The sequence below is a fragment of the Myotis davidii genome, unplaced genomic scaffold (assembly GCF_000327345.1).
Source record: "Myotis davidii unplaced genomic scaffold, ASM32734v1 scaffold78, whole genome shotgun sequence".
In the NCBI taxonomy this organism is placed as follows: Eukaryota; Metazoa; Chordata; class Mammalia; order Chiroptera; family Vespertilionidae; genus Myotis; species Myotis davidii.
Window position 1 is genome coordinate 257,350 of NW_006290305.1, and position 22,420 is coordinate 279,769.

At 50.6% G+C, this 22,420-nt stretch overlaps 1 protein-coding gene across 1 annotated transcript; it reads left to right on the plus strand.

Moving 5' to 3' along the window:
* The first annotated feature begins 6,761 nt into the window (after positions 1–6,761).
* On the plus strand, positions 6,762–7,646 carry DNAJB8 (DnaJ heat shock protein family (Hsp40) member B8). Its single transcript, XM_006763212.2, has one exon. The coding sequence runs from the start codon at positions 6,945–6,947 to the stop codon at positions 7,644–7,646; it is 702 nt and encodes a 233-aa protein (XP_006763275.1). The 5' UTR covers positions 6,762–6,944.
* The last annotated feature ends 14,774 nt before the right edge of the window (positions 7,647–22,420 follow it).

A 22,420-nucleotide genomic window follows, 5' to 3' on the forward strand; every position in this document is an offset into this window, starting at 1 on the left:
GATGTAACAAGACAACAGGAGACAGAACTTCGAAGACAGAACTTAGAAGACAGTAACAACAAGACACAGAACTTAGAAGACAGAACCTACACAGAACCTAGTGAGAGAACCTGGCTGAAGGTCCTAGAGACAGAACGGGGCTACAGAACCTGGATAGAACATGGCAAAAGAACCTGACTAGAACCTAGACAGAACCTGGTGAACCCGGCCACAGAACCTAGAGATGGAACATGGCAAAAGATCCTGGACAGAAACTAGCCACAGAACCTAGCGAGAGAACCTGGCTGAAGAACCTAGAGACAAAACCTGGCTACAGAACCTGGATAGAACATGGCAAGACAATCTGACTAGAACCTGGTGACTGAACCTAGCTGGAGAACCTAGCGAGGGAACATGGCTACAGAACCTGGCTGGAGAACCTGGAGAACCTGGCTGGAGAACCTAGCAAGAGAACATGGACACAGAACCTGGCTGGAGATCCTGACCAGAACTTGGCTGGAGATTGTGGCTAGAGATCCTGGCAAGGCTGCTGATCAACTGAACACTGTCTCCGTGTCATTCCTTCCTCGCCGACTCCATCCACACATTTGGGGACCCCTGGACCTGCTGGGACTGGACCCCAGCATTGCCCTCCACTTCCCCCACTCCCTGTCTAGTGCTGAGGACTCACTGTCCCTTCCGCCTGTTTAATAACCCACCACGTGCCCAGCTTTCCATAAGCCCACCCATTTGTATGTGCATCTACCCTTGTACCCACTCCTCCTCATCTACTGTTCATCCACTATTCCTTCCCTCATCTGTCAGTCTGTCTTTCCATCCACCCATCTATGCATCCTTACCAACATTGTCATCATTATACTAGCAAGTAAGCTCTCCTCACAGCAACCCTATGAGGAAAATGCTATTACTGCCCCCATTTTACAGATGAAATGAGGAAATGGCACAGAGAGCTTAAGTGACTTCACTAAGAACACACAGCTAATAAAAGAGCTGTCAGACTTGACAAGCTGAGCTCTTAACCTCTCAGCCTGTCTGTCTATCCATCCATGCACTCTCATAGTTGTTCATTCAATCCCTTCACTCACCTGTCACTGTCCATCCAGTGACCCATCCATCCATTGCTGTCGCCCATCCATCCTGAAGGTAATGCAGTTAGAGAACCGGGGGCCCTGAGGGGAGAGAAGGCCTGAACTGCCCATCTGGCTGGGGGTGGGGGCTGAGAGGGGAGTAGGGTGGGCTGCCCTAGGCTGGGCAGGGCTGCATGGGGCTGGAGAGAATTAGCCCAGTGACTGCCAGGATCATCTAATTAGGAATGCTAGTGATAAGCAGATAGGAATCCGGGGTGATTAGAATCCTTTTAAAAAGCCACTCCATTAATTACAAAGACAGAGAGGGGCCTCTGGCTGCTCAGAATACCAATTGGTTGCCTAATTGGCCTCTATCAGCTCACCCTGGGGGAGGGTTCCTGGGACTGCTGTGTGATCTTGGCTGTGCCCTGCCCTCTCTGGTCCTCCCTGTGCAGGCCAGGCTCTGCCTGAGATCACCTGGTCACTTAAGGTTTTCTCTCTCCTCTGGCCTGGCCCAGTGGGCTGGCTTTAGGGACATCAAAGGTCAGAGACCAGGGAAGGTAGGCTGGCTCCCCAGAGTGGAGGAAGTCCCGAAAAGGAGGAGTTTCACTATCCCATTGACAAATGAGGACAGAGAGAGTTAGAGAGAGAAGTTGCCCTATCAGTCTATGAGAGACATGACTGTGAGGGCCTGAGCTGATGTTCATGGCTGGTCACCCTATTCCTCCATCTTTGTAAAAGGGGAAATCACCTCTGCATGCTGCCACCAGGCTCCACACCTCTCTTTGTGGGGAACTTGCCCCACACCCACCCGGGGAACTGGGAGGGCTTTCTGTCTCCAGGGCACCTTTAGCAGTGAGGAGCGGGGCTCTGGGAGGGCTCTGACCCAAGGGATATGATGGAGTCTGCAGCCCTGTCTTCACCCCAGCTCCTTCCTACAGATCCACCCCAGGACGAGGCCTCAGGCTGGGCAAGGGCCTGGGCATAGAGCAGGGCAGGGACCCTGCCAAGGGGCTCTGGAGCACAGGGACCAGAAGAAAATTCCTCCTTGGGAGGACAGAGGTGGTCAGCACCAGCGTCTCAGTCAAGGAGGCAAGAGGGGAGCCTGGGTAGGAGGAAGCATCTGTAGGTTTCTTGGGCAACTCATCATTCTGGGTTCCTTGTCTATTAACATTGCTGTAGCCACCCACATACTGTCTTAATTACACTGCTATGGCACCCTCAATCTTCACTTGTAGTCTTGCTGTTGTCATCAACCCCCTTACCAATATCACATCACCCTATCACCATCACCATACACATACCATCATCCCTACCTCCATCATCACCACCATCACTATTACCATCACCATTACTATGGTATCACCATCGCATTGCTCATATCACTATTATCACACTATCATTCCCATCACCCCCATCACATCCTGGCCCTGACATCACCTTCATTACCTCAACCAGTATCACCATTACTAGGACTATCATCATAACGACAATCACCATCACTCCTATCAGTGCTACCACCACCCGACCTCTAATATTTCTCCATTATTATCACTCTCTCTACCACCATCATCATCACCATCTCTAGTACTTGCTTCATTTCTATCATTATCAACACCATGTCTACCTCAACTAGTATCCACATTACCATGATCAGCAATAGCCCCATCACTGTCATCACTACCACCACCATTATCATTACCACCACCTTCCTTATCACTACCACCTTCTCCTCTATCACCACCGCCACCACCACATTTACCTCAGCCAGCTAACCATTACCTCTAGCTCAACCATGACAATCGTCATCACCACCTCCAACCCCACCTCTGACATCACACCATCACCACCTGCATCATCATCATCATTATCACCATGCCCATGTCCACCACTCCCACCACCTTCATCTGAGTAACTGTCATCATGATAACATGTACACAGTTGCTGACTATATAACAAGTATGAAGATATTTAATAATGTCCACAACCTTTGAGCACCTCAGGGGAGTAAAGATCAAGGAAGCAGGTCATTGCTGATGGTCTCAGTCTGCAGCTCTAAAGAGAGCAGATCTCAAGAGCTTACCAGGAAGCTGCTGGGAATATCACGATGTTCTTGGACGCTGCCCCTGAATATCTCAGCCTCCAGTTCTGAAGCAGGGGATTCTCAGAAAATTGCCCAGAAGTTGCTGTGAACCTTTGGGTTGTCATGTGCCTACAATTGCCTCTTTCCCACTTTCCAAATCTCATGAATTGAAAGACTCTAATCTGGGACCATATGGGTAAGGGGATTCTATAAAATCTTCCAGAATTCTCTGCTCTGCCGAGAAGACTATAGAAGAAGATGGTGGTAGTGTTGAGTTACCAACAGAAAATATAGAATACCACACCTCCAGTATCATTACCCCCACTCTCGGCACTATGGCTATAGCAGTCATTCCTACCAGCGTATCATTCCCACCACTTTTAGCATCCCTACTATTTTTCATTACTATCACAGTTATGCCACCGACATCACCATGCATCACCATTTCCACTTCCATAACTAGCAGTAGCACCACCATTTCTACCAGGGCCATCATTACCACAGCCTCTACCACCCCCATTATCACCTGTAGCATACTGCAATATTGACCACTCCCTCCCCATAAGAGTATTGTGCCTTACCATCCCCATTCGGGCTGAGTATGGGAGGCAACCAATCGATGTTTCTCTCTCTTTCTCTCTCTCCCTCTCCCTTCCTCTCTCTCTAGAATCCGTGAAAAACATATGCTCTTGTGAGGATTGAAAAAAAAAAAGAGTATTGTGCTTCTCCAGAAGTTGACTGATATTTGCAGAACCTTCCTAAAGGAGCACTATTCCACTCCAGTGACACTGGTTTTGAGTACATGTCGTGATCAAGAGTGACACACGTCACATCCCAACAGAAGATTTAAGAGGCATCCCAAGTCTCTACCAGCTCTTACTTGCACCCTTTCTGCCATGAGAATGGTATGTTTCAGAATAGAGCCACTTCCTCAGCCTGGGATCCAGAATGAGAAGACATGTGAGTGGAGCCCCAGCAGTTGACCCATGGGGGCTAACAAGTAAAGTGGAAAAGAACTAAATGGTTTTCAAAAGGCATGGAAGTGTGGGGGTTGTTACTGTAGCAAAGCTGAATAACATGCAATTTTTACTACCTCACTGCCTTCATCACCACCATTACCAACGTCACCACTGCCAGGACCACCATCACCACCACAAACCTCATCAACAGCTCTGCTAGTAGCCACGTCCATCACACCTCCACCATCGCTATCAACACCTCTTCACCACTGGTCTCACAGTTACCATCCCTTCCATTGTTACCATGACCACTACTACCACTGCCACCATAAGTTACTGTCTCCACCAACATCCTCACCACCATTACCTCCACTAGCACCACTTTTGCCATTGTCCACTCCACTATCACACCAATACTGCTACCCTAATGATTTCTCCTGTTTCAATGATGCCTTATCTGTCACCATGCATACCTCGCTTTGTCATGTCTCTACAGTCACCATAGTCAACAACAGCACTACTCCCAATGTCATCGTCATGGAGAATTATGTGGGTTGGTATCTTTCCCCAGTTTCAGTAGACAATTCTGTCAAGAACAGGTTCTAACTACAGTGGCAGAAATATAGTTACAAAAATGTAAAAATATTTTCATCTGTAGCTAAGCCCAATGAAGTTATTCTGTTAGTTCCTCTACCAAGCGACATGACTTATGTGTGTTAGTCAGTGTGGGTGGATGAATGTGGGGGCACAGAGAGCAAGCCCTGCTCTAGGTAAGGTATGTGGGGTGATGGCATTTATCTCTAGGTTGGATTTGCAAAGTGTCTCCAGATTCTGCATTCATTCCTCCGGGCATCTGGAATTGGTGAGAACATGCTGTCCCCTGCAGGGTGCTGGGACCCTAGTACCAATGAATGTTGAAGGAAAAGAGAAAGAGGGAGGGAGAATAATAAAAAGAAATAGACATTAGAAATAGGAAGAAGAGAAAGAAGAGAGGGCAGGAAGGAGGGATGAAGGAAGGGAAGAAGGAAGAGAAATGCCATCCTAGTTGATTCAGTGATCCAAACAGCTAAGTTCCTCACTTGCTTGGTTAGGACACAGTTTAGACTGTTTTCCATCTTAACTGGAGGGAGGTCAGGTGAAGGTAGGAATAGATGTTAATCAATATTGTTCATCGTCATTTCTAAAAAATGATGCAACATCAGAACAAGAATTTAAAAAAATAGAAATACATCCTGTGCTAGTTTCTTTGGGCTACCATGACTAACACAGACTAGGGGGCTTAAAACAACAGAAATTTGTCCCCTCACAGTTAGGGCAGCTAGAAGCCCAAAATTAAGCATCATCCATGCTGCAGTCCTTCCAGAGTCCCTGAGGAAGGACCCTTCCTTGCTCCTTCCAGCTTCTGGTAACTATTGGCTTTCCTTGCGCTGCATCACCCCCATTTCTGCCTCCATCATCTCATCACCCTCTCTTCTCTTGATGTACCTCTCTGTGTGTCTCTCATAAGGGTACTTGTCATTAGATTTAAAACCAACCCAGATAATCCAGGATGATCACATCTTGAGATCCCTAATTTAATTACATCTGCGAAGACTTTTCCAAATAAGGTCACATTCATAGATTCTGGCCACAATGACAGGGACATATCCTTTTGTGTGTGTGTGTGTGGGGGGGGGGGCATACTATTCTACCCACTATACTCACTAATCTATAGTTATTTTCAATCCCTATTTTTCTTTCCAGAATTGAGTGAAATGGTTCTTTTATTTATTTTTTGATCCTCACTAAAGGTTATTTTTTCCATTAATTTCTGAAGAGCATGGAAGGGAGGAAGGAGGGGAGATAGAGAAAGAGAAACAGTGACATGAGAAAAAGACATCGCTAGGTTGCCTCCTGTATGTGCCCCAACTGGGGCTGGGAACTTGCAATCCAGGTACATGTCCTTGACTGGGAATCGAACCCTTGGCCTTTCAGTCTGCAGGCTGATGCTCTAACCCCTGAGAAAAACTGGCCAAGGCTAAATGCTTCTTTTGATTTGCTGTCCACTAGTCTCAGAAAAGCCCTGGGTTTGCATCTCCCTCTCTTGCACTGACATACTCTGTGACCTTGAGTATGTTGTTGCATGTCTCTGAGCTTCATTCATTCAACAAGTTGAACTGATTGCCAGGCACTGTCCTAGATGCTGGCAACCATCCCTGCCTTTGGTGGAGCTTACCTTTGAAGATCTGAATGGCTAATGGGGCCCAAGAAGAATGAACTCCTGCCCCATCCTGCCTGAACCTCCACCTTGGGCCCCCTCAACCCATACCAACAACCCAGCCATTGACCATAACCCAGGAAGCCCTCACTCCCTTCCCTTGACCAACATCACTGAGCTTTGCTGCCCACGTGGGCCCAGATCCCATGGCTGATCCTGGGCTCAGCCAACAGCCCCAACATTACCCAGCTCCGAGTCTCGGCCCCCCGTGGTGGCCAGCCTTGTTCAGAAGGGCAGGCCAACATGCCTGGTGTTGCTGGGGGTGGATCTGCCCCGCCCAGGGGCTGATGTCATAAAGGGCCTGGTCTCAGCTGTGCTGGGGAACCTGGCTCTGCCTGGCCCCACAGAGGCAGCTTCCCTCCCCTCCCCCCACCCCTTTCAGTGGAGGTGTCCACCTGTCCCTGAAAGCTGGTACTATGAAAGGGTAAATTCGCTGGGCAGAGCCACGCCCAGAGCCAGCAAGACCCCTGCTGAGGGACCCACACCAGCTGCTGCCTCCTCCGCAGCTACCCTAATCACCTGGGCCCCTGGGCCCACCTCACCTTCTCACCCACCTCTGCCCCAACTCCCCCTTCAGCATGGTTAACTATTACGAAGTGCTGGGGGTACAGTCGAGTGCCACCCCGGAGGACATCAAGAAGGCCTACCGGAAGCTAGCCTTGCGCTGGCACCCTGACAAGAACCCTGACAACAAGGAGGAGGCTGAGAAGAAGTTCAAGCAGGTGTCCGAGGCCTACGAGGTCCTGTCCGACTCCAAGAAGCGCTCACTATACGACCGGGCGGGCTGTGACAGCTGGGGGGCCGGTGGCGGGGCCAGCACACCTTACAACAGCCCCTTTGACAGCGGCTACACCTTCCGGAACCCCGAGGACATCTTCCGCGAGTTTTTTGGTGGCCTGGATCCTTTCTCCTTTGACTTCTGGGTCGCCCCCTTAAACAGTGACCGTGCCAGCCAGGGCCATGGCCTGAGGGGCGCCTTCTCCAACTGCTTCGGTGAGTTCCCAGCCTTCATGGAGGCCTTCTCCGCTTTCGACAATCTGGGCCGAAGGGGAAGCGCTATGCGCACCACCTTCTCATCCACCTCCTTCGGGAGCTCTGGCTCTGGCAGCTCAGGGTTCAAGTCAGTGATGTCGTCCACCGAGTTGGTTAATGGACACAGGGTCACCACCAAGCGCATTGTGGAGAACGGGCAGGAGCGTGTGGAAGTGCAAGAGGATGGGCAGCTGAAGTCGTTGACCATCAACGGCAAGGAGCAGCTTAAACGAGTGGACAGCAAGTAACCACGGCCACCCAGGTCCTGCACCCACCGCCTGACCACCACCGCAGGCTGCTGGTTAATAAACGTTCCAAGTGAGTGCATCGAATCAGCTGGCCTGGCTGATTGGGGTGGGGGGCATCTACGTGGACCTGCGCAGCGCTGGCTCCAGCACAAGTGGATGTGCAGAGGGGCCTGGGCCTCAGGGCTGCAGGCACCGCCTCCCAAATCCCGCTATTGGGGACAGGGATGGGAGGATGCAGGGGTGGTTCTGCAGGTGATTTATGATCTCTCATCTGTATCGCATCAGTTGATAAATGCCATGACCATCGATCCATCTCAATCCAACCTTGTGTTCCACATCTACTATTTTAAAAAAAATGTTTGTATTGATTTCAGAGAGGAAGGGAGAGGGAGAGAAACATCAATGATGAGAGAGAATCATTGATCGGCTGCATGCCCCACACTGGGGATTGAGCCTGCGACCCGGGCATGTGCCCTGACTGGGAATCGAACCATGGCCTCCTGGTTCATAGGTCGATGCTCAACCACTGAGCCACGCCGGCCGGGCTCCACACCTACTATTAATGCCAGTGTGGTGACATCATCCTCACCAGGCTTTGGCCCCAACTTCCGGCCCCTGCTCCTCACAGGGATTCTTCATGGTGTTGTTGTGCTAATGCCCACACTGCATCATGTTACCCACCTTGCTTTAAACCTTCAGTGACACCCTTTGCTCTAAGCATAAAGACCTCAGGCCTCATCCTCAACACAAGACCCTGGGGACCTGGCCTGCCCACCTTCCCGGTCTCACTCCCACCAACCCTCTTTCTCTAAATTGCACCCATCCTGGCCTTGCTCTGTCCCTTCCTTGCACCCCATGCCTGGAAGCCTCAGGGCCTGCGCACAGGCTGTCTCCCACGTGAACGTCTACTCACTTCAGGCCTCTGCTCAAACATTGCTTCTTCAGGGAGTCCTGCCCTGACACCCCTGTTCTGAATTAGCTCCTCACCTGCCTGCTCTACTTTCTCCCAGCCCCCTCACCTGCTTTTCCATGGCCCTTACGTATCCACCTGTGTTAGATGTGTGCCTCTCAATCACCCTGAGGAGCTAGGGAGCAGGGCCTGCCCTTGTTTGTCCCTCACTGTGTCCCCAGCCTCTAGAGCAGTGGTTCTCAACCTTCCTAATGCCGCGACCCTTTAATACAGTTCCTCATATTGTGGTGACCCCCAATGTCATTGTTACAAACTGAACATAATTAAAGCATAGTGATTAATCACAAAAACAATATGTAATTATATATGTGTTTTCCGATGGTCTTAGGCTACTCTTGTGAAAGGGTTGTTTGACCCCCAAAGGGGTTGTGACCCACAGGTTGAGAACCACTGCTCTAGAGCAATGCCTGGCTCCAAGGGCAGGGCACATATCTGTTGGGAGAATAAATGTCTCTGGGTGTGGTGGGGTGGGGGGGTGAGTGTAGTAGGATGTGTGCAAGTGCGTGTGATGTGATATGTGGGGGTGGCGATATGTGTGATGTGGTGTGGTGTGTGTGTGAGTGTGTTGTGTGTGTGATGTGGTATAAGCTGGGGTGTGGTATGTATGAGTGGTGTGTGTGTGATGCAGTATGGGGGTTTGGTGTGTGAAGTGGTGTGTGTGACGTGATGTGTGAGTGTGGTGTGTGTCTGTGTGTGTGATGTGTGCACGGTGTGTGTATGGGTGTGGTATGTGTGTGGTGAGGTTTGTGTGATGTGGGGTGGGTATGTGTCAGTGTGGTGTGGTGTGTGTGTGTCCATGTGTGTGAGTATTGGGTGCTGGGGCATTTGTGATGACTCCAGGCAGGACAGATAAGGGCCTACTGTTGGGAGGAAGTCGGTGCCAGAGCAGGAGATGGGACAGGAGCTGGGCCTGCTCAGGCCCCAGGGTCAGTTTCAGGTGGGGGCTCCTGCTGCCTCTGTGGCACTGGGGGATCTGAGGGAGGGCAGTCTTCAGAATCAGGGTGGGCTCTGGGTGTGACACTCTAGTGTGGGCACTGAGGTGGTGGCGGGGGTCTGTGTCATATGTGTGGGCGTTATGCACACATTTCTGACTGTGTATGTGCAGCATGGAGCAGTGGAGGGTGGTTGGATTACAGTCTGCAGCCCCAGGAAACCAACCAGGGATTGAACCCACAACCTGGGTATGTACCCTGACAGGGAAGTGTACTGGCAACCTCTCCTTGCACAGGACAACACTCAAACAACTGAGCCACACCAGCCAGGGCTTAACGTATATTTTTATCTTGAAATAATCTCAAACTCAAATATGTGTCAGGCATTTTTAATTCAATGCAGTTTAGGAAATACGTATGTATTGAGCCCTGGGGATACAGCAATGGACAAAGTGGTTAGATTCCTGTCGTGTGGAGCTGACACTGTTGGGGGAGCAGGTAACAAACAGGTGTATAGACTATTGTCTCCAGTAGCAGTGAATGTGAGAGAGGAAATGCAGGCAGGTAAGCTGATGGAGGAGGATGGGTGTAGGGGATGGGCAGGGGAGTTTTAAGGCAGGTGGTCCCGGAAGGCCTCTCTGAGGAGGTGGCATTTACCAGAAACTGCAATGAAGGTGACACTGTGGACCATGTAGCTACCTGGGGGGAAAGCAATCTGGGCAGAGGGAACAGCAAGTGCGAAGACCCTGAGGCAGGAAAAGGCCTGCCTGCCCTTTTTGAGGAAAAGAAAAGAGGCCAGTGAGGTAGATACATACAGTTTAATTTAATGCCCACAGCTCTCCCAGACTGGGGCCATTGACCATGTTACACAACTGGAAACAGAGGCATGGAGAGGAGCCACACAGCTGGCAAGTGGCTGAGCCAGAATTTCATCCAAGTTATTGACTCCAAAGGATTTGCCTTCAAAATAATTAATAATAATAATAAATAATTGCAGCTAAGGTATGTGTGCCCCTGGGAGTACACGTGTGTGTCTGTGTGAAGCATCAGTATGCTGGCAAGTCCTTTTTCTCGGGGGCTGGAGTGGGGTCAGAAAAGGAGGTGGTTCCAGGTTTCAGGGTTGAAGCTGACTGTGACAGGGTCTCTGTCACCAATAGCTTCCCAGGCTGGGAAGAGGGGAGTATGGGCATGACCAGAAAAGGTGCTGGGAGTGCCATTGGGCGGGGACCTAATCAGATTTTGCTCAGCCGTGCATGGCAGCTCCTAGCCCAGTGTCTGGCATGTAGTAGGTGTCCAATAAGTAACGGGACGTGAAAGAAAACAGGAGCAGACTGTTCCAGGGAATGACAGAAAGCAGCGGGTATGCTCAGAGGATAACCTCTGGAGCTCAGATGGGAGAAGATGCTGGGAGGCCCTGAACCTGGGGGGAGGCTGAAGCCTGACACAGAGAGACCTGGGAGGAACCTATCCCACGTCTAGATGTAGAGCAGGGATGAACACCCCTGGTGGGGGTGCTCAAGGCCCAGAGGTGGGCCTGGGTGCTGGTTCTCCCAAGGGAGCTTGTTAAAGGCTTCTTCTAGGAAGCCAAAGGGCATCACCCCAACATCTTTTGGGGTTGCAAAGCCCTCTGGTGCCGCAAGTACCCTGGTCAGGAGAACATAGGAGGTGACCTGGATGCTCAGCTGTACCTCCAGCCTCAGCCCAGGCTCTGGCTGGGTCCCACCTCCAGGAGCCCCTGGGACAGGCTGGCAGCTGGAGGTCCCCTAACCACATTACTCAAGGGGCAGGAGAGTCCCGAGATGCACAGAAGGCCGAACCCCAGCTTCCAGTCCTGCAGGGACTAACTTCATCAAAACCCCTACTACAGCATTAACCACCTGACCTCTGCCCCTGCTGACCTGCTAATTTCACCAATTACTGGCCAGCCGAGCTTGTATCAAGTGGGCCTGCTTAGCTCTGACAGCTGCTGGGAAAATCCAGTTACGGCTCAGCAGCCCAGGTGGTTGCATGTTCCTGGGGTTGGATGCCCAGCAGAGATCTGGGTGCTTGGAAGGCACTGGTGTTCCTGAACACTCCAGAAACCTCAGGGCCAGGGCTCCCTGTCTGCGCTGCCTTCCTTTCACCAAGCCTCCCACCTGAAGCTGGGGCCTTCCCCCGCCACACAGACCATCCGGGCATTCCCCTGCTTCAAGTCATCCTGGAGCTACCGAACATGGCGGCTGATGTACCTGGCTGAGCATCCGACATGTCCTCAACTACCTCCCTAATCCTTGTCTCACCCCTCAGCCCCATTGGACAGATGGAGAAACTGCCAGACAGGCTGAGGAGCAACTAGAGCTGCACACCCAAGATAAAGTCCAACTCTCTACACTGTCATTCAAGGCCCCTGCTGCATTTCCAGGCACCGCCCGCCCCAGGCCCTGTGAGCATCCACGTCTTGTGCATGCTGTTGCCCTCATCTGGGCCACGCTTCTCGTCTCCGTCGGGCCTGTTAAATTTATTTTTGGAGACCTCCTTGCTCCATATCGCCTCTGTGGCCAAGCTGCACTGGAGCAGGCCATTCTGGCCAAGGAAGTCTCACCAGGAGCCCTCTGGGCCTGTGCTCAGGATGCTGTGACCACAGCCGTGAGGAAGCCTGGGGGCCCTCCACAGACCCCCCACAAACCAGCGCTCCTATCCTGGCATGGGACCTGCTGGTCAGGTCCAGCATAGTCCAGCCTCCCACACAGGAGGGCCCTGAGGGTGCGGGTTACACTGTGGCCCCTCTATTGGTCCAGCCCCAAGTTGTCTCCCGGACATCGCACCAGCCTCCTCCCTGACCTCCCTGCCTGCTCCCGCCCCCTCTCTCACCCCGTTCCCATCCCAGCAGCCAAAAGGATCTTGTAAAAACCTAAGAGTTTTGCAAGACACAAACTAAAAGCCAAAGTCTTCACAGTGGCTCCCAAGGCCCTGCGCCATCTGGCCCCACGTCCTCCCTGCTTCCCCAGCCTCCCCGCCTCCCCGCCTCTTCACTGTCCCGCGCACACACCTGGCGCGCTCCTGCCTCTTCCCAGATCTTCCCGCAGCCCCTCTCCTCTGCCTCTTGCAGGTGTTGGCTTATCTTCCTTCTGTCTCCCTCACTCAATATTCTCAGTCCCTCCCCACCTCCTTCTTGGCTCAGGTCTTAGGCACATAGTGACCCTCCTGCTTGAAACTCCTACCAAGCCCACCTGGCCTCCGGTGCCACTTCCCCAGGGAGGCCTCAGATCTGTAGGGTCCCACCTCCTCCACCCACCACTCGTGGGTTCTCAGATCCTGACGGGCCCCTGGATGTCTAAAGGGACCTAAGTCCTGTGGAGAGGGAGTAGTCTCCCCATTGAGGGGTGGACCAGATGGCATCCCTGTGTGTCCTCCTGGCAGTAGGATCCAAGACCCTGGGGCCTTTTACAAGGCAGGGCACCAAAACCCTGGAGAGGGAGAGTGCACCTCAGCTCACAGAGCAGGCAGGGAGCCAGGTCTGCACCTTCCCTACTGTGAGTGGCCTGAGCGAATGTCCTGGCCCCTGAGCCTACCCAGGCAGTTACCCCACAGTGGAGTTTTCCCCCAGGGTCTGGTTTCTTTGTGAACTGGGGGCGGGGCGCAAGGTTCTCAGCCCTACTGAGCACACCTGAGGCATTTGCCTGCACACATTCCCAGAGACTTGCACTGGCCCCAAGAAAGAAGGATGCCTGTTTGCCCCATTTTACAGATGGGGAAATGGAGGCTCAGAGGGTAGGAGACGTGATCAAGATTACAGACACATCGAAAGCTGGCCCTCCTCATCCTTTCCCCTTGCATCCAGGGCCTGGGACTGGTGGGTGGGGTTCAGGCAGCCTCCTGCCTGCCCGCCCTCCCTCTGGCCAGTCGATGTTATGATGTTATCACAGCTGATTTAATTTCAAAGACGGATTGAGCTGTGGTGGGAGGGAGAGCAACTACTCGAAGCCATCTGCCCTGTTGTCATGGGGATGGGCTCCCAGCAATTGTGCAGGGGCTGGACCTAGATAAGGGCACCGAGTGGGTTGGAGGGGACTGCATGGCTGGGGTGGGGATGAGTGGGCTGATGGGAAAGCAGGGAGAGGCATGGAAGGAAGGAAAGACCCAGAAAGAGAGGTCGGGACACAGAGACACTAAGGCACAGAGATGAGGGCCAGGGAGACAGCACATGCATGCCAAATAAAGACACGGAGAGACAGAAAGACACCTGGAGACAGCTGTGGAGTGGTGACAGGGATGCCTTGCCTGCCCACTGCTCTCTCTTCCACAGCCCCCCACACTAACCGAAGGGCCCTTGCTGAGCCCTGGCCTCCCACAGCAGTGCTCCTACTGGGACAGGGTTGTGGGGGACCTTCAGACCTCATCTGGCTCCTCTGCTGCAATAGGTTTCACAGACCCCAGGGTTTCTCCCTGGACGGCCAGCGTCCCCAGCTCAGCTCAGAGTTGGGACACCAGCTGATTCTGCACAACAGCTTCCCGCACCCTTCGTCCAGCTTAGGGCAATCACATCATCAAAAGTTGTTAAGACAACAATGGCTCATCTTGCCGATGGAGGGAAGGTGCTGAGCACCTACTTGGTGCTTTGTCCACCAAACGTCCTCCAAACAGCCCTGCCCATTTTATAGGTCAGAAACTCGGAAAGAGAGCCCCCACTGTTGCAAATATTACCCATCACTTCTTGTGATGTTAATATTTGGAAGGTGCTGGGACAGCATAGAGTGGCTCGGTACTGCCAGCCTCACCTGCCCATGCCCCCCCTTCCCCAAGCTCAGGGCCTGGCTTGCCTCCGCCCCTTCCTCAAAGTGCGCTGGTCCTGCTCTCACAGCCGCAGCCCTAGCACCTCTCACAACTGGCCTGTGAGCCTTTGCAGATGCTGTCCTGTCCCAGCCAGATGGGGGGATGGAGCACCGACTCAGCAATTTTAAGACTGCTGCTCCTGGTGGCACTCCATATCCCCCACGTCCCAATCAGCCACCTGTATGGACCCCATGACTGCCCGTACTGTCTGCTATTGTCCGGTCCTGCCTCTGCACCAGGCCACTGAGGGGTGTGCTGCTCATTGCTGTCCAGCGCCCAGCTCAAAAGGTGGTGCCCAGTGGGGCCTCAGGAATGCTGCCATGTCCACCCAGCAGTGGCAGGCTCAGGCTTCAGATCTGCACACCCACTGTGTGCTGGACGCCTCTGGCCACCCCGTGTATCCCACAATGACCCAGGAAGCTCCCACTGTGAACTCCAGAAACCTGACCACTACTCTAGGGTTTCCCTGGACTCCAGGCTGCCAGCACCCCAAGCTACCTGACGTGGCTCCCTAGGGACAACCTGATGCCCCTTGGACTGTGTCACTCCCTGGCTCTGCCCTCAGAAAACCCCGAGGCACTTTGCTTCTGGGGTCATTTGTTCTAGAGTCACTGATTGCTAGTAACCCAAAGTCTAAACTCTCTGAAGTGGCTCACAGGAAAACATTAAAATCCCCTTTGTATTCAAACAAATTGGAACATTCTACTATGCCCTCAGGTAGAAGCCTCCAAACTTCTCTCAAAGACCCAAGACAAAGTCCCAACACCCACCAAGACCCCAGGCTCCCAGTCTCATCCTTCACCATCACCTCCCTCCCTTTTATCTTGCAATGGGCGTCTGGCTGATTGATTGAGTGTGGTAAAATACACATAACAATGACACATGTGAAATACACATGAAATACATGTGAAACACATGTGAAATGCACATGGAAGAACTAGAAAAGATCATCACCAAGAGCGAAGATGTGTCCTTAGAGACCAAGGCTAAGATCATCCACACCCTCACATCCCCAGTGACTATGTACAGATGAAAAGTTGGACAGTGAAGAAGGCTGATGGGAAAGAAATGAATTTATTTGAAATATGGGGTTGGAGGAGGGCCCTATGGATACCCCAAACCTCCAGAAAGAGGAACAAATGTGTCTTAGAGCAAATTGAGCCTCTAATATCGCTGAAGGCAAAAATGGCAAACCTGAAGCTGTCTGCTTCAGGCACATCATGAGAAGGCAGGAAAAGAAAACAATGCGGGGGAAATGGAAGGCAGCAGGAAAAGAAGACCAAATATGAGATGGATTGACTCCATAAAAGGAGCCACAGATGTGAGTCTACAGGAGCCGAGTAGGGCTGTTGAGGACAGGATGTTGTGGACATCACCCATCCATAGGGTCGCCAGGAGTCCAAGCTAACTCTACAGCACGTGACATACACCTAACATAGAATTCATCATTTTAACCATTTTTAGGGGTTCAGTTCAGTGACATTAAGTATGTTCACATTATCGAGCAATTATCACCATCGTCCATCTTGAGAACTTCTTCATCTTCCCAAACTGAAACTCTGTCCCCATTAAACACCAACTCTTCATCCCCCCTCCCCCCACCCCTGGCACCTAGCATTCTCATTTCTGCTTCTATGCACTTGACTCCTCTAGGGACCTCATATAAGTGGAATTATACCGTATTTGTCCTTCTGTTGGCTTCTATTTACTGCTTGGACTTGCCCTGCTTTCTCTGGACTTCAGTGGGCAGACATTCTCACCCGCAGTGGGTAGAGTGACTGTGGGTGATTTTGGGCAAGGCTGACCCAGAGGCAGGAGGGAAGGAGAAGCAGTAACTGGGAACAGCCTTGAAAACTTCCACTGCCCTTTATATACTAGTACATGGACAAGTTTGTATGACAAATTTGAAATTTATTTTGCAGCCTGTGTTTATTGTAACAAATTTAAAATGTATAAAAGAATATAAAATAAAAATACTCTTATAGACACACCCAACACTTGGCTCCCCAGAGGTTTCACTGGCGCGATTTGCAGAGTATTCTAGCCAAAATGGGCACCATTCCACATGTGTCGTAATGACTCTTGCTTTGGCCACATAACAATATATTGTGGACAGTAGCTGCTCCCTATGTCGCCCCATCTCACAGAAGGGGAAGCTGAGGCCTCATGGGGGAAAGAGGTGTTTGAGTTCACCCAGCAGGAAGTAGAGGGGTGTGTCCTGAGCCCGGGTCACTAAGTGACAACCAGCCTCCTGCTGCCTCCAACTGAGTCTTCTCTCCTGGAGACAGATGCCCAGTGGCCCCTGATGGGAGTGGAGGCCTCAGCTTCATCTCTGTTGGGCGATTTCCCTTATCAGGCCTGTCAGAACTCAAGTGGATGCCCACCTTAGGGAGTTGTGGGGAGCAGGGTATACAGATCTCCAGCCGTAGGTGAGATGCCCACCCGGGTCTGATAGGAGGGATGAGGTTTAGAGTCAGAGAGATGGGGGTCCAGTCACTGGGCAAGTTACCTCACCCCTCCAAGCCTCAGTTTCCTTATCTGCCAAATAAGGCATTTCTACCCACTACATGGTACCCCTCACACCAGTGCAGGGGGGGGGGGGAGTGTGTAGAGTAATGGCATGTAGGTAATGTCTCCCGTGCTCATGTGCCCTTTCTCCCTTCAGTGTCCATGTGGTTGGGATGAGGGTGGGGGCAGCAAGCTTGCTTTCTGCTGCCCGCAGGCCACCTCCCAGGCCCCCTCCAGCCTTTGCTCACACTGTTCGTCATCTCTAGATTATCCTTTATTTTATAATTCAGAGTCTTCACTTTCTTTAGGATCTCTCTGGTTAAGAACCTATATTTGTTTCTTATTGCCACTGTAACAAACTACCACAAATTTAATGGCTTAAAACACACACATTTATTCTCTTACAGTCCTGAAGGCCAGAATGACAAAATGGGTCTCACTGGGCTAGAATCAAGGTGTTGATAGAGCCCAGTTCCTTCTGGAGACTCTGGGGGAGAATCTGTCTCTGTGCCTCTGGAGACTTCCTGCAGTCCTTGGCTAGTGGACCCACCCTCCAGCTTCAGAGCCTACAGTGTAACCTCTCCTTTGTCTCTAACTCTGATCTCTTCCTTCCAGATGATCTCTGCATCTCATGCCCTTAACTTAATCACATCTGCAAAGTCCTTTTTGCCATCTAAGTAACATATATATTTGGGGGATTATAAAGTGGACATCTTTGGGGGCCATGATTTAGCCCAACACAGGGCCTTTAGAGAGAACAGAGGTCAGAGGGGCTGATACGAGAACAGCTCGTGGCCACCTACTTCTCCAATGCCTCCTGCCTGAGAGGGCACCTGAATATATGGATCCCCGGGGCAGGACCTGGCCTCAACTCTCATTCCCTGAAGGGGAGCCTAGTGGGAGAAGGCTATACTAGTATCTGGGATCAGAACAGAGAAGAAATCAGGAGGCCACAGCTGGGAGCCAGGACTAGGAAGGAGGTCCTGCAAGGTGGGGCTGAAGCCAGCGTCTGTGCGTGTGTGGTGAGGCTGGGAGGCAGCTGTTGGGGTCCTGGATGTACTCAGCCCCACTTGCTGGAGACCTGAGGCAAGTCCCCTGTTTGGGACTTGCTTCTCCATCTGTCAAAGCTCTCCTTCTCCTCTCCCCAAGGCTGTGCTGCCTGCCCCAGAGCCCCTGACATCTTGTTCATCCAGAGGCATGAGTCACTCTCCATTAAACCCTGTAAGTAGTCAGGGACAGGGTGCCTGGGAAGGCCCAGGATCACAGTGCAGAGCTGTCCTGGGTGATTGTCCTAGGATGCCAATAGACACTAGGACATCTGCAAGGGCAGTTTAGATCTAAGTAAAGGTTTGACTATAGCTTCATCAGCATCTCAGAGGAGCCCACCCAAGGGTGAGCGTGACCTCAGATGACATCTCTGAGCTCCCCATCTCCCAGTCTCCCATCAGGGCTGCCTGGCCCCATTTCCTCGCACCTGACACTCCCTGGCTTGGTGGGGTGTGGCCAGCGGAATGAGCCTCCCCTCCATGAGTCCTGGGAGGCATGGGAGCTGAGTAGTGCTGGGGTAGGGCCACCAACCACACTATGCTGTCACACCCCCAAATCAGGAACCTGGCACCACCAGCCACTTGAGCCCCCAGGCGCCGTGGTTACGCCTGCGGTCACCGGAGCAGCCAGTCAGGAAACCCCTGGGGTCGTGGAGTTCTGGATGGCAGCAAGGGTATGTACAAGCCATCTTCTCTCCAGATGCTTGGGCTGCCCTGTACCCCTTGAGTCCTTACCACACCCGCACAGCCTTTCCGCTACCTCACCTCTGGCCATGTAACCCCACTCCCGGCATCCTTCCAACTCTTCTCCATCAAGGCCAAGTGGAGCCTTGGCCTTCTTATGGCCCATGGTCTCCCCATCCTGTTTCTCCCTCTTTTGGGACCATAGGAATCAGTGTCGACACTTGACATTCCTGCACATCTTCCACCTGGCATGCACGCTGGCCAATGCCTTGAGGGTAGGGACATTCTCTGCTCTGCCTCCAGAACCAGAGGAAGCCCAGCGGTAGGGGCTCTCGGGTAACTGCTGAGGAGAGAAAGCTTTTCCTTGCATGCCTAAAAGAGACAGCACAGGGTGGAGCCGGGCCTTGCCTCTTCCCCACTCTGCTGTCCTCCGCATGGCCTTCCTGCAGCCCGGCTCTTTGACAGACTCCCTTTAGGAAAAGAAAGGGCATTTATTGGGAGACTGATTCCCATACTTGTAGACAGCTAAGGAAGGGATGCCAAGTAACCACTTGGATACATGATCTGGGGCTCGGGAAGAAGGTCAGGACCAGGCTTAAAAAACTGAGATCTAAATGATGTTGCGGTAACAATTCCCAAATTTTCATGACTTAACCCAGTAATTGTGTATTTCAAGCTCATGCTGTATGCCTCATTCTGGTCCATGGGGGCTCTGCTCCACACAGTCACTCAGGGATGCAGGCCAATAGTCAACCATCAATTTGTAGTGGCACCATCTAGAGCAGCTGCCTTCTTAGTTGCCATGGCACAGAAAAAGAGGCTGGACTATCTTCTTTTAAAAAATATTTACTATGAAAAGTGTCAAATATCTGAAAATCAGAGAGTGGTATCATGAACCTCCTTTCACCCATCACCTAGCCTTTAACACCTAGCCTTTAACAATTAACAGCCTATGGACAATCATATTTCATTTATAACCCCCACCAGTCCACCAACCTTGGACTATTTTTAAGCAACCCCCTGACATCATAGTTCATTCATAAAGATACAATAAAGACTTAAAAACATAATCACAATGCCTTTATCATACATAAAAAGCAATAAGTCTTAATATCACCATCAAGTATCTGGTCATTATTCAAATTTCACTGATTATTTTTGATTTGTCCAAAACAGCTTTCAAATAAGACCCATAAGTTGTATTTGACTACGTCTTTTTAAGTTCTTGCATTTATAATTTCCCCATTCCTTTGTTTTTCTTTTTAACTCATTTGTTGAAGAAACATTTTATATTTGCCAATTATATCCCAGGGGTGTCATTGAACATGTTCCTGTAAGCCCCGTGTTTTCCTGAAGGTCTATAGGCTTGAAATAGGTATAGAGGCTTGATCGGTTTTAAGCAAGAGATTTTGACAAGGATCTTGCATAGATGGCATAGTGTACGTCCTATGGTATCACTCTAGGAGATTAAGGTCTCATCACTCCCTTTTTGTGAGACTAAGATTGACAAGTGGTTCAGGGGTTCTTAGCCTGGCTAATCCTTTATAATATGAGTTGGGAATGACTGGCCTGCGGGCCATCCCATGAAATCATTTGGCCTGGTCCTGCCCAAACATTAGGGGCAAGTTAATTAAATGTTTGACCAAATATAGCAGGCTAATTTTAAAGTTGATAATTTTGTATGGCCCATGAGTGATGTTACAGATATTCAAATAGCCTCTGGCAGAAAAAAGTTTCCCCACCCCTACTTATTAGGTGTCCCATCTGCTTCTCACTAATGATTCTGATAACCACTGATGATCATCCCTTACTTCGTTAATAGGGGTTGAAAGTGGTGATCGTCTCTCATTTCCTTTTCTATAATTTTTCTATAGAGAAATTCCCTCATCAAATAGTTATTCAGAGGAATAGTTCATATAGGAAATGGAAGATAAATGGTTGTTGTTTCCTTTTATTTAAAAAATTTTTTTGGAACAAGTTAGTTTCTAGAAGACCCAACATTGACCAATAAGGTTTTTAGCTATTCTTTTATACATGTGGATTTTTAACATCTTTGTAGGATTTCAGTCTACTGCAGTGTTTTCTGATGTTAAAATTGTCGGTGTGGGAGCCTGGGCAAGTTAGCTCTTGAGTCCTCTTTTCATGACCCCACAGACTTGGAGCACTCCCCTTGCATTCTGTACAAGCTATTGCAGGCTCATCTCGAGTATTCTCTGCTCCAGACCTGGAACCAGACACGTATCCAATGAGCCCCGTCTCCTTTTTGTGGGACATGGTATTTAAAAACCAGGAGGATGGAGGACTGTAGGGGGCCTAAAATGTAGAGGAGAAATATTTTGGCTATGGAGGCCTGAGGATGCTTCAGATTCATTGTGAAGAAAAAAGTTGCATGAAAAGAGAGAAAAGGTGTGTGTATGGAGAGAGAGAGAGAGAGAGAGAGAGAGAGAGAGAGAGAGAGAGAATGGCTGATAATGCACGTCTCTTGGAAAAGAGGGATGCGCTGGGTCCAAGGCACAGGTGAATAGATAGGACTTGGGTGGAAGCAACAATTCCTCTACAGCAGAGGTTCCCAACCTCCCTAATGCCGCAACCCTTTCCTCATGTTGTGGTGACCCCCAACCATAAAATTATTTTTGTTGCTACTTCATAACTGTAATTTTGCTACTGTTATGAATCATAATGTAAATATCTGATATGCAGGATGTATTTTCATTGTTACAAATCAAACATATTTAAAGCATAGTGATTAATCACAAAAACAATATGTAATTATATATGTGTTTTCCGATGGTTTTAGGCGACCCCTGTGAAAGGGAAAATTGAAGGTGAGGTCATTTTCAGAGAATAATGTGAGAGAGAAGAGCAAGGGAGAGAGGGTGGGTTTGGGGAGGGTGACGTTTTGAAATGGCTGTTTAGAAAGTTGGAGGATAGGTTGGCCAAAGAAGCATGATGAGTGGCACATCGCTGGGCAGGGTGGAGGGCCTGAATCCACACTGAAACCAATTTGCCTTGGTGCGTGGCTTTCTCCTCTGGGCTCAGTTGCTGTGGAGCAGGCAAAAAGAAGGTAGATAGTTGTGGGAGCTAGCATCCAAGCTGACCTCCTGGTACTCAGGCCCCTGTGTGATCCCTTCCCACCCTAGATGGGCTCATGCATGGAACTAATAGGATATTTCAGAAGTGACTTTTGAGGTCAGATCATAAAAGATATTGTGGCTTTTATTGTCTGCTCTTGGGTCACTTGCTCTGGGGGAAGTTAGCTGCCATGTCATGAGGACATTAACTCCATGAGAGGTGGAAAGGGTGAGGAACCAAACCACCTCTCAAGAACCAGTGTTAGCTTACAGCCCTGTGCCATCTTGGCAGCGAATCCTCCATCCCCAGTCAAGCCTTCAAATGAGGAGAGTCAACATCTTGATCACAACCTTGGGAGAGATCCTGAGTCAGAACCATTCAGCTTGTGTTCCTGACCCACAGAAACTGTGGAAGAATACATTTGTTGTAGTTAAAAGCTGCAAACTTTTGGGGGTAATTTATTGCATAGCAATAGACAACTAATATCATGATTGTGACCTAAAAAGACAGCGGGGCTGGGAGGAGATAGTGGTCAGGGTGTGGGATGTTTGATTAGTGATCCTGGAGAAGGGGCCAGCAGGAGGAGGTCCTTGAAGATGAGGCAATCAGGAACTGAAAGGCCAGATATGGAATAGATTGTCCAGGTGGACATAAAATCCTCCAGGAAGATAGAGCAGTTTGAGATCTAGGGAAAGTCTGTGAGCCAGTTTGCAAATTCTTCAGTGAATGGGGAGTTACCAGGAAATGAGG